The following is a 12,592-nucleotide window of genomic DNA, read 5'->3' on the forward strand; positions in this document are numbered from 1 at the left end:
GCACGGGCGCCTTCCCGTAAATATACGGGAAGGTGTGTCGGTCGTGTGCATGGGGCCTAAGCGATACCAGGCTTGAAGAATTTGTCTCATTCATTCTGGAAACCTATTTTGCACGGAATGCAATTGATTGTTGAATTTAATTAACGGTTGGTCTACACCTTTCACCTGCCAAAACGGTCAATAATTCACTAAAAAGCAGAGTATAGATAAGACAAAAGACTAAGTTTAATGGAGAATGGTTTGACACGCATCAAATGCATCATTTAAAGAACACATAGGATATAAACTATAAGAAAATATTCCTAAAGAACAGAAGTTGGTATTTTTTCCAAATATAGTAAATACAAATGTGAATATACATATTGATTACTCCAATCCAAATGTGACCAAACGGGCACTTGTTTAGACAGTCTATCCATAGCACTCCCTTAAGTTTTTTTTAATGTATGGATGACTAGATGCCATTACACCTGCTGAAGAATTGTAGACATCGCAGATTTTTCCCCACACATACAACCACTGACAACATTTAGTTACCAGTCTAAAATTACTAAAAACAGTCAGTGCTTTTGTCTGTTAAACCACCACTTCCTTCATGGCTCACCTGTCAGGCGACACAATGAGTCTAGATTTAAAAACAAAACCCATATGTTGCTAGCCTCTGCTTATGTAGGAGGGAAGTTACTATAGCTCATATCAACATTAAAGGCTTTGTAAACCCTCGAAAGTGTTTTTTTTTTTTGTTTTGTTATTTTAAATAGTTACATAGCTAGTACGGTTGTAAAAAGACATGTCCATCAAGTTCAACCAAGGGATGGGAAAAGGGAGGGTAAAAAGGTCAGTGTTTTGTGCAACTTTCAAATTACCTTTTATTAAAAACTATTTTTACTTTGAGATACAGCTGCTCTGTATTCCGTATACAGAGCAGCTGTATCGTTCCGCTGAATCCTGTACCCGTCAGGTCTGCGGGACTGATCCGTGGATCACGAAGGAACCACTATTACTGAACCCGTTATCCATCACAACTGAGTTCATAACTTAGATGTGATCGATTACAGGTGGATCCTGCGACACGCAGGATCCGCTGACAGAGCCCGGATTCAGGTTTTAGCGAAAGATATAGCCGCTCTATATAGAGTATACAGAGCAGCTATATCTCAAAAAGTACCAATTCTTTTTAATAAAAGCCAAGTTGAAAGTTGCACAAAAACTCTACGGTTTACATAGCCTTTAACATGCAAAAATAAGGTGCTGTATATGTGAAATGCACTCATCGGGTCTATTTTGCATATTTAAAGTAGTTGCAGATTTTGATGGAAAGCTCAAGAGCAAAACAAAGAACTAACAAGAAATGTGCAGAACAGACAAATAGAGAAAAATGTAAAAGCAGGGCATACATATATTAGGGACTAGAAAAGATATCTTACCAAGAACCACTAACACGTACCTGCATATGTACTTAGAGCAAATAAGTTCATTTCAGAGAATTTTAAGCCATGTTTGATGAAAATGAAATTTTACCAAATCATTGCTTCAAATTTCCTGGTACATGCTAGTATAGGCTACATTTAAAATTGTCTCACAGAATTTTCAATACTATTAGAAATGTCAATACTATCAAGAAGGGGGTATGGCTGGCAATTACTACCATTATGTATCATAAGGTTTGATATCTAATAACCATTAACAAATTTCAAACAACCCTATTCTGCAGCACCAGTTCTATACATTTTCCCTTTTAAAAACAGGCAGAACACAGTTAAAGGGGTTGTCCGGGAATACATTTTATTTGAATTTTAACTTAGTCATATTTAATAAGATTTTTAATATAGTGTCTACTTACCTGTGCCAGCGTTACGATCTGCCGTCACGTGACCGCACTCAGGGTAAATTTTTTATTTACTGTGAGGTACCGTGTCTTTGCTCAGCCAGCACTTCCGGCTGAGAAAGGCACGGCGCGTCATCAACTACATTTCCAGGCAGTGGGCCGGGCGGATGTTTCATGAGCTCTTCAGAGCTCCGCCACCTCCGGTCCCGCCGCCTGTAGTTGATGACGCGCAGTGTCTTTACACAGCAGGAAGTGCTGGCTGAGCAGACACGGACTATCATCCATCTTAGTACACGCCCCCTCCTACTCTTCGTTCCCGCACTGCCTGGCCGTCTTGTCTCTTCCCCAACACGCCCCCTCCTCCTTTTATCTTGTCCTCCACGCTCCCTCCTCTATTGTCCTCCTATCGCTAAAAGCCCTTTTTTTTAAAATCTATTAGCCTAATTACTGTCTGCAACAACATTTGTTAATTGAATAAAGTGTTCAAACGGTTTTCATCGATCTGTTGGACTGGTTTATTTCTCTACAAACCACAGCACTACATTATACTTTGCTCAACACAAACCATTCATGTAAGTATAAAAGAGATGTGCCCTATCTCTCTTTATACTGGATTGGGTCTAACATGTCTGAAATAGGTGGACTGGGCAGAATTACATTTATCAGTCAGTGAACGGGGTGGGGAAGGGAGATGGGTGCCTGTAATTAGATCAGGGATAGATGGAGGCACAAAGGATAATGATGATTATTAGTGTGTAAGACAGTGTGCAGGGAGCTGGGTGCCTGGAATTAGAGCAGGGAATCACACTGTGAACATAGAGGGGGCATGGCAGTATGCAAATAGCTGAGATGATTTAGAGGAAGGGGGGATGTAAGCTGTCTCCTCAGATGCAGCAGGGGATCATGGGTATGGTGGGTTACATGACAGGAAACAGCCAGGACCAGAAGCAAGAGATGTAAAGAAGCAGCAGTGACAATTTAGATCAAACTGAAACTGGTTAGAAGGTTAATAGGGGGTATTAGCGAAGGCAAACCAAGGCTGGGGGGAGAGTTTAGACTTTTTTTTTTCCTGGACAACCCCTTTAACTATAATATACCCAAGTAGAAACAAACACAATTTTACTGGTGGAACTTCAAGAATGAAGAATACTTCTATGGTCCATTAGCAATCATTTTTGGTTTAGTGTCTTGTGACTAATCAAGGTAGTAACTTCGCTAGACACACAATACCAAACTCTCCTTTCAGTATTTCAAAAAGTAGCAAAAACATTGAAGACATATGCCAACAGAAACAAACATTCTATTATACTGACTGTAAAAGATCCTAATCTATGTTGATCAGCTGCTGTCAGATGGGTAACAAATTGTGGACTGTAGCACATAGAGGGGAGGGGCAATCACATTTCTATGAATAAAACTGTTCACAGCAGCCAAATTAATGGACACTGGATTTGTGACTGTTCCAAGACCGCGATCTTGATTTTGACCGTGACCTTGACTCTGAGTGAGACGGAGACTTTGATCTTTCGCGCTCTTCTTTTCTGGACTCTCGACCTGCTTTGAATTTGCCATCTACTTTGGCTCGGGACTGAGATCCGGAGCCAGATCGTCGCTGCTCTTTCCTATCTTCTCTTGGCTGGGATTTGGATCGTGATCTAGTGTTCGATCTGGATTGTGATCTTTGCCGGCGATTAAATCTACAAGAAAATTGTCAAATAATTAATATTTCTTTCGGTATGTCACATTCAATCTTAACTTTAAGAAAATTTTAAACCAAAACTAAAGCGTGCCATGTGTCTCATTAAAGAATTCCATGTCTTAGAAGCAGCAAGAAAAAGAACCGGTTAAAAACTATCACTATATACTACACTCTAGCTGCTGCAAAGTAACAGTATGAATCAGACTTCGGTAAGACTTTCTACTTGAGTCAATGGGGATAAGCCACTTATACAGGCACCAGAAATTATGTATGATGAAAATGTATGGACAGTACACCAAAGAACTTACAGGGGAGAACATAATGAAGATCACTGTTCAGCCCTGCTGGCTCTATTCCTATATACTCTCGAGTTTATTTAGTAGATGAAAAAAAATAAAAATAAAAATGATAATCACTGTCCTCCCAGCAGGCAGTTGGTACTGGCTTTAGCTGCTCATGTGATGCTGCGCTGAGGCTTCATGGGATTGACAGCAAAGCACAGCAGGGTGAAATCTAAGACTCAAGATGGTGTGTGACCAGAAGCAGACAGGAGGCTAGATTGGATGAGAGAGTACAATACAGAAAAGTTGTCCAGAGCTGGATAGACAATTAGGTGGAGGTTGCAGGAATGGAAAGTTGCACTTACCACTGGAGGTCTTCTTGAACCCCTTCCTGACATATAGTTACATCATAACCAGGTAGGGGGAAGTATGGAACTGGCTCACAGTCCGCTCCATACAATGCAGGTGTTGGCTGTATGATACAGCAGACACTTCACTATAATGCTCATTTAACCCCTTAGATGCCATGGTCAATAGCGACCGCAGCATCTAAGCCGTTAGAAAGAGGGGGGCCTACCCCCTCAGAGCCCATAAGCCCCCTCGTGATGCAATTGTGGGGTGCCGATAGTGGGAATGGCAGCAAGGCTCCCAGGTCTGCCATCTTTGTACGCCAATCAAGCCCTCCTACTATATGTACAAAAATATGTTAAACCCTCCCCCTTTCTCCATTTTCCCCCCTAAAGTAGTGTGTGTGTGTGTGTGTGTGTGTATGTATGTATATATATATATACATGCATATACAATTGTTATCGTCGAGTCCATAAAAGTCTGAAATATTACAATATAACATTTAAACCACACAGTAAAAACAAAAAAACCTTAAAATGCTCGAATCACGTTTTTTTCTTGGTCACCTCATCTCCCACAAAAAAAAAAAAATGTAATAAAAAGTGATCATATGTACCCAAAAAACTGCAGCTCGTACGGCAAAAAATAAGCACTCATACGGCTGTATCGACAGAATAAAAAAAAAAGTTATGACTGGTGGGGAGGAAAATACGAAAATCAAAACCCGAAAAATGGCTGCAGTGGAAGTGGTTGAAAAAGGACAGTTTTCAGTCTACAAGAATTTCTGTTGACATATTGCTGAGTAAACAGGGGTTTATCCCCCCCATTTCAATTGCAAAGACCTCATTTGCCTGCTCTCTCAATGCAGATAGAACATGAGGGAGTTTGCAGCTGTAGGAGTGAATTAGCTTTAACCCCCTTTCAGATGGCGATATGTAAAAACATGTCGTCATTAATTTGCAAGTTTTTAGAAACCCTTTAAAAGCATATAGTTATGTTCTTATTTGTTTTACTACGCAAGCCATGTATTTAGCATAATTAGGCCTCGTTCACACAGTGCAGATTTGATGCAGTTTTTGCATGTATTTAAAGAGGCTCTGTCACCACATTATAAGTGGCCTATCTTGTAGATGATGTGATCGGCGTTGTAATGTAGATTACAGTAGTTTTTTTATTTAGAAAAATGATCATTTTTGAAGGTAGTTATGACCTATATTAACTTTATGCTGATGAGTTTCTTAATGAACTGGGCGTGTTTTACTTTTTTGCCAAGTGGGCGTTGTGTTATTGCCGCAGCTGTAAAGGTCCAAACTATTACAATATAACATTTAACCCATAGAGTCAATGCGTTAAAAAAAACTATTTCAGCGTTGATTTTTGTGCCGTTCCACATGCAGTTTACGTAACGGGTTAACTTCATTGTTTGGGTTGTTACGATCACAGCGTTCAGACACTTACAAAAGAAGCCTTTTTACAGAAAAAAGTTATTCATTTATGCACTTTTTTAAATAAATGTTTATATTTATTTAACTATTGAGTCCTACTAGGGGACATCACAATCCAAACCAATACAATCTTTTTATTGCTTACATAATTTGCATACAAACACATTATTGCCTATCTGTGTAAATCTGAAAGGCAATCTATTAGGCTTGCAGTCCCCAAATTCTATGGCAACCCATTTGCATATACGTGTGACAGTGAGCCCCCTCCCTCTTTTAAACTACTTAAAGAGGCTCTGTCACCAGATTTTGCAACCCCTATCTGCTATTGCAGCAGATAGGCGCTGCAATGTAGATTACAGTAACGTTTTTATTTTTAAAAAACGAGCATTTTTGGCCAAGTTATGACCATTTTCGTATTTATGCAAATGAGGCTTGCAAAAGTACAACTGGGCGTGTTTAAAGTAAAAGTCCAAGTGGGCGTGTATTATGTGCGTACATCGGGGCGTGTTTACTACTTTTACTAGCTGGGCGTTCTGATGAGAAGTATCATCCACTTCTCTTCAGAACGCCCAGCTTCTGGCAGTGCAGACACAACCGTGTTCTCGAGAGATCACTCTGTGTCGTCACTCACAGGTCCTGCATCGTGTCAGACGAGCGAGGACACATCGGCACCAGAGGCTACAGATGATTCTGCAGCAGCATCAGCGTTTGCAGGTAAGTCGATGTAGCTACTTACCTACAAATGCTGATGCTGCTGCAGAATCAACTGTAGCCTCTGGTGCCGACACGATGCAGGACCTGTGAGTGACGTCACAGATCTGCACTGCCAGAAGCTGGGCGTTCTGAAGAGAAGTAGATGATACTTCTCATCAGAACGCCCAGCTAGTAAAAGTAGTAAAAACGCCCCGACGTACGCACATAATACACGCCCAGTTGGACTTTTGCAAGCCTCATTTGCATAAATACGAAAATGGTCATAACTTGGCCAAAAATGCTCGTTTTTTTAAAAATAAAAACGTTACTGTAATCTACATTGCAGCGCCGATCGGCTGCAATAGCAGATAGGGGTTGCAAAATCTGGTGACAGAGCCTCTTTAATTCCTTGGTTAAACGGCCGGGATCAGAGTAATCTATGATCCCGGGCCGTTGCAGCGGGAGCTTGGCTGCCAGTCAACGCCGGGCCTGTGCAATCATTATGGCGTAACTGTGAATCATGGTGGCTTAATGTAAGCCAAACCATGACGTATAGTTAAGTCCCGGTGGCTTAATGGGTTAATGCTATGGCTGATCGGTGTATATTTATATTGCTCAGGATGCATCGATTTGGAGCTCACTAGCAATAGAGTTGCACTGTAGACGAAAACGAGCTTAGTCTACATTCGCACGACAGTGAAAACCATGCAACAACCGTTAACGGATCTGACATGCTATCAGCGGCGAAATTACACTGAATGCCCTACACACTCACTGATGAGGCAGTCTTCTTCAGGTGTGGTCTCTAGTCTTCATGGGTTCTGCGAAGGCGACGTGATGACGTCATCGCGCCACCTCGCAGGACACGTGATGACGTCATCGCGCCACCTCGCAGGACACGTGATGACGTCATCGCGCCACCTCGCAGGAAACGTGATGAAGACTAGAGACCACACCTGAAAACGACGGTGCTGCATCGGTGAGTGTGGGGGGGGGGCCGCGTGGCATCATCCACAGGGAGGCTGTAAATAGTGTCTAGGTAAACATGTGACCTTCCTTTGGGTGTTTTCAGGGGGCTGAGACAAAAAAAAAAAGCCTGACATGATTTTTTTTTTTTTTTTTTTAACTGCCATGAAAAACGGACAGACTGGAAACTGATGAAAATTTGGAGACACTGATGCAAAATGGCCATGAAAATCTGACAGTTGATCCGTTTTTAATGGCCGTTTTTTTTCACCGTCGTGTGAATGTAGCTTTAGTCAGGATATAAACACGGCAGGTATTGCATCCAAACATGTGTATAAATAGGAGCCTATACACTACACCAAGAAGTGGTTATTAACTCCTTAATGACCGCCCACCATCTTTTGACAGGCGGTGCATGTCCGAAGTCTACAGCGATGTCTTTTGGCGTCGCTGTAGAGGCTGATGAGCGCTCCTCCTCTAAGCAGGAGCTGTAACTAACCACTCCTGAACTTAGAGGAGCCTGCTGAAAACAGAAGAGGTCGGAAAACTTTAGGACCCCAGAAGTTTAACCCTTAGATAGCCGCGGTCCGCAACAAGATCAAAGGCAACTCCCCGCTTTGATCACGTCACCGGGTTACCAATGACTAGATCAAACACCGGGGAATGCCTCTGCAGTCAGCCCTGAGGACCTACAAAGGTCCCCATGGCTATCTGTTCAGTTTGCCTTCTGTTAGGGCGGCACACTATGTGCCGCCCCAACAACAGCCTGTGTCATAGTGACACAGTATAATGTCTTAGCATTATAAAGTTATAAATAAAAAAGTTATCCCTTAATGGGAATTAAAAAAAAAAAAAAAAAAAAAAGAAAGGCAGGCATTTTGCATAAAATATGTTTTATTGCCCCTACACTAAATAAAAACAAAAAACCTACACGTATTAGGTATCTAAACGACCCTAATAACCTGAAGAATTAATCTAATGGGTTATTTAGCGTGAAATGGATAACAAAGAAAAACTGTAAAAATATATATTTTTTCTATCCCCAAACTATGAAAAAAAAAATACTACAATTTCTACCGAAAAAAAAAATAAAAAAAAAATGCAGAGGTAAAAGCTGAAAAATATAGCTGGTCATTAAGGCCTTTACAGGCCCGGTCATTAAGGGGTTAAGCATGAAAAGGCTACAATTTATTGACACCATCAGCAAAACAAGTGTGCAACAGTTTTCTCACCTGCCATGATGTGACCGGCTTCTGCTACGGTGTGGTTTCTCAGCTCGCCTGTGAAAGACGGGAAGTTAAGAAATTAGACTAGCACAGTACATTTCAGAATGAACATATATTATGCACTTTTCTGGTAAAGCAGCAGACACTTACCCTCTAGGACTATAAGACCGTTCATAATTCTGTTCTAAAGAACGGCTCCTAGACCTTCTTCTATCATTACTGCGGCTTCTAGATTGCCTGTTGTATCGGTCATAATCATCATAACGTGACGAGCCATACGAGCTTCTTCCTTCTTTAGACTTCATTTGATTAGGTGCTGTAAAAGGGACAGGAAAAAAAATAAAAGTAAACTTATTTTGTAATTAAAAGGATTGTCCACTTTCTGAAAACTGATGACCTATCCACCGGATAGGTCATCAGTATGTGATCAGTCCGACATCCGGACCCTGCAAAGATCCGCAACTCCGGCTACCTCCGTGATGTTTGGAACGGGATGCAGTAGTTGGAGCCGGAAGCAGGTGGCTCCGACCACTGTATAGCGGCCGTTCGGCAGAACTGCAGCTCTGCTCCTATTCACTTGAATAGGAGCAGACCTGCAATAATTGCAGCTCGGCTGCTATTCTTTCACCGGAGCTATGTGCTTCCGGCAACATCGTCCGGCGCCCAGAGGCAGCAGGTGTGGCAGATCGCGGTGGGGTCCGGGTTTTCGAACACGGCACCGATCATATACTGATGACCTATCCAGTGGATAGGTCATCAGTTGTCAGAAAGTGGAAAACCCCTTTAAATACACAATGCATGCAGACCACAAAACTTGCTTGAAAAGTATTCTATCGGCCTTTAACCCTTTCAGGACAAGACCAATTGTCGTTTTTATGCTTTTGTTTTTTTCCTCCCAGCCTTCAAAAAAAGTCAATTTTATTTTCGTTGAGACAACCATGTGAGGGCTTAATTTTTACAGGACAAGTTGTACTTTCTAATGGTACTATTTGATATTATGTGAGATGTGCTGGAAAGTTGGAAAAAAATATCAGAATGGGGTGGAATTAGAAAACAGCAGTTCTGCCATTTTCTTATGGGTTTAGTTTTTACAGCGTTCACTGTATGGTGAAAATGACATGTTACCTTTAGGTATAGGAAGGCAAGAAAAAAATGCAGTCTAATGACGGGCATCGGCGCCAGGCTCAAGAGGATAAGGAACGGAGTCCGGTAAGTATGATCAAGGAGATCTTTAACTCAAAGGACGATGAGTTTCTGGGCCGGACTGGTCCCTTCGTCAGGTCAGTCAGTATACACTGGTTGCACGTGTACTGTGCACATATATATACATATATTAAAACAAAAACGGGAACACCCCGGTGCACAGCAGTTCTCTATTCATTCATGATTTCAGTAGCCGTTACAGGATTAAAATCCTCCGTGGCTTAAAAATTTTAAAAACATGATATACTCAAACAGTACATGTTGTTCACATATATTCTTACACTTATTCATAAAAGGTGTATATTCTGAACAACAACACGTCTCATATTCACATACACCTATTAGTAGAGGCATTTTTGAACTCTTATACTTTTGGAATAATGTCATGTTCCATAATTTATATTCATTCTCATATGTAAGGTGAAAATAAAAACATCTTGGCATATCTTTATAAAAAACATGGTCACTTTGTTTATTTATTGTCTGATGTATGCAACGTACTGTTACTTTATTGCGATACATTTGTGACTCGTTCCATTGTAATCCTCTTTGTATCTTGTTATTCATCCAAGGAGGAACGTTTTGGGATTGAGATTTAGATTATTATTTATAATTAGAGCGGCTTAAAAAATGTTTCGAATACTTTTAAAGTGTCGGACTGCGTCTGTCTACATTGCCTGCAGTAGTGGTTTATTTAAACAAAAAACTGGCATGGGAGAAATTCCAGGGTTTTTATACATAACACCTAAAGATCTGCCCATTGATTTCAATGGGAAAAACGGCGTTCTGTTTCGACGGACCGTTTTCTTACGCGGCCGCGAAAAAGAAGTGCAGGTCACTTCTTGGGACGTTTTTCATAGATTATCGAAAACTGCTCCAAAAACAACCTTAAAAAACGCAGTAAAAAACGCAAATGGCTTAAAAAACGTCTTTTCATGGGAAAACCGCTGCGTATTTTCAGACGTTTTTGGTTAAGCGTGTGAACATATCCTTACTGTGCAGGCTAGTACTATCACGGTGATAGCAAATTTATATAGTTTGTTTTACGGGGCATTGAAGTGGCAAATAAAAATAACCTGATTTGGCCATTTTGACCTTTTATCCCGCTATCCAGCACCATATCGGAAAAATATTTTTAGAATTTGGGCACTTTTTTTTTTTTAAATGAGATCTAGGGAAAGGAGGGCAGTTTGAATTTCTATATTTAAAAACTTTTTTTAGATTCTTTTACTATTTTTAGCACCCCCCCCTAGGTGACTTGAATCATTAGATCGCTTACGCTATGGACAGCCATGCACTAATTTTGCCATAGACTGCAAGGTTGTAATATTGAAATCTATGGTAAAATTTGTGCATTGCTATTTAGACCTGCCACAGGCAGGTCTCAACAGCAATATTCCTATAGAAGGCATCGGAGTGTTCACAAGGCTTCCAGCTGCTAAAGGAATACAGTCTCCCGCGATCTTTCCGCACGGGAGCCCGTGACCACAGGATAGGTCATCAGTATATAAAAAAAAAACAACCCAGACAACCCCTTTAAGGCCTAAAATAGGCTTGTCACTTAGGAAGGAATATTTTTCCTAAATATGTGTAATTAAAAACGAAAATAAACCTCAGAAGACGACTTTTGTTATGCAAATGACAACTCTCTGCAGGATTCAGGTCCTGAACTTCCTTATTTGGTGTTCCCGGCATCCCCAAGGACTATCCAAAACTCCAAGGCAGATTCTGGTCTCAACCAGCAAGATCTTGCTTTCTAGCGCGAGATCTTGCATTCTTTGTAAAAGAGCTCTATATACTGTATCACTATAGAAGTTACCTATGAATAACTGCTATAGTAACAGTATATAGAGATCTTTTACATAGCAAACGCAAGATTAGACGGGGTGAGTCTTTCATGGAGAGTTGTGGGTAGTCGCAGGGGATGCCAGGATCAAAGAAGAAAGCTCAGGACTCAACTCCCCCGGAGAGTTGTGATTTGCAAGTAAGTCTTATACTGTGGTTTATTTCCATTTTATTTTTTAAATTACATACATTTAGGAACATATTACTTTATTTGCCCTATGTGCAGTGATAGGTCCTCTTTAACTGGTGAGAATTAGGATGTTTTTATTTGTTAGCTGTTTAATCAGATATTGCACAGGCAAATACATAACCACAATGGACATGGACAATGGGCCTAATTTATCAATACTGTATATTAGTAGCCAGAGCTTCTGTAATTACTGTTAACTTTAAACCCAGAGTAAAGTTAAACTTGTCAGTTTTACCACACAGCGAACGCTGTAAAGATGAAACCCAAAAAACAATGGAGCAATCAGTTTTTTTCACATTCCACCCCACAAAGAATTTTTTTTCCAGTTTACCAGTACATTATCTGGTACAATATATGGTGCAGTGAAAAACCGCAACTCGTCCTGCACAAAACAAGTCTTCATACGGCTAGGTTGACGAAAAACCAATAACGTTATGGCCTTTGGAAGGTTGGGAGGAAAAATTTAAAAAACACAAATAAAGGGCTGCGGATAGAAGGAGTTCAAGAGCTGTAAAGTTCCATTGTACAGAAATGCATGGTCTCTGAATTACTTCATGCACCTGGCTCTCTCCAACCACGTTATCCTGCTGTGAGCGCCTTTAATGTTTCATGAACATGACCGTGTGTTCCGGCCAGGCCCCGTCCGTGATTCGTGGAAAGATAGTAGACTACGGCATTCATTCCGTCAAAATGACGGAACCCTTGCGCAACTGAGAAAAACAGAAACCATTTGCACCAGATCCATCACCATTGAAATCAATGGTGATGCAAACGGAAACTTATGGTATCCGTTTGATTCAGTCAGGGTTTCCGTTCTGACGGAAAGCCCCGACGGAACCCCAGAACGGAGCCCTCACGCATATGTGAA

General features: G+C 40.9%; 1 protein-coding gene across 1 annotated transcript in view; it reads right to left on the reverse strand.

Annotated features, from left to right (window-relative positions):
* Positions 1-201: 201 nt before the first annotated feature.
* SRSF10 (serine and arginine rich splicing factor 10) overlaps positions 202-12,592 on the reverse strand; it is a 33,498-nt gene continuing 21,107 nt past the window's right edge. The window contains exons 4-6 of the mRNA XM_075853204.1: positions 8,637-8,802; positions 8,493-8,540; positions 202-3,525 (exon numbers count right to left, since the gene is read on the reverse strand). Coding sequence (XP_075709319.1) covers positions 3,264-3,525; positions 8,493-8,540; positions 8,637-8,802 — 476 coding nt within the window. The 3' untranslated portion in view covers positions 202-3,263. The remainder of the gene's footprint in view (positions 3,526-8,492; positions 8,541-8,636; positions 8,803-12,592) is intronic.

The sequence above is a fragment of the Rhinoderma darwinii genome, chromosome 2, assembly GCF_050947455.1.
Source record: "Rhinoderma darwinii isolate aRhiDar2 chromosome 2, aRhiDar2.hap1, whole genome shotgun sequence".
Taxonomy (NCBI): Eukaryota; Metazoa; Chordata; class Amphibia; order Anura; family Rhinodermatidae; genus Rhinoderma; species Rhinoderma darwinii.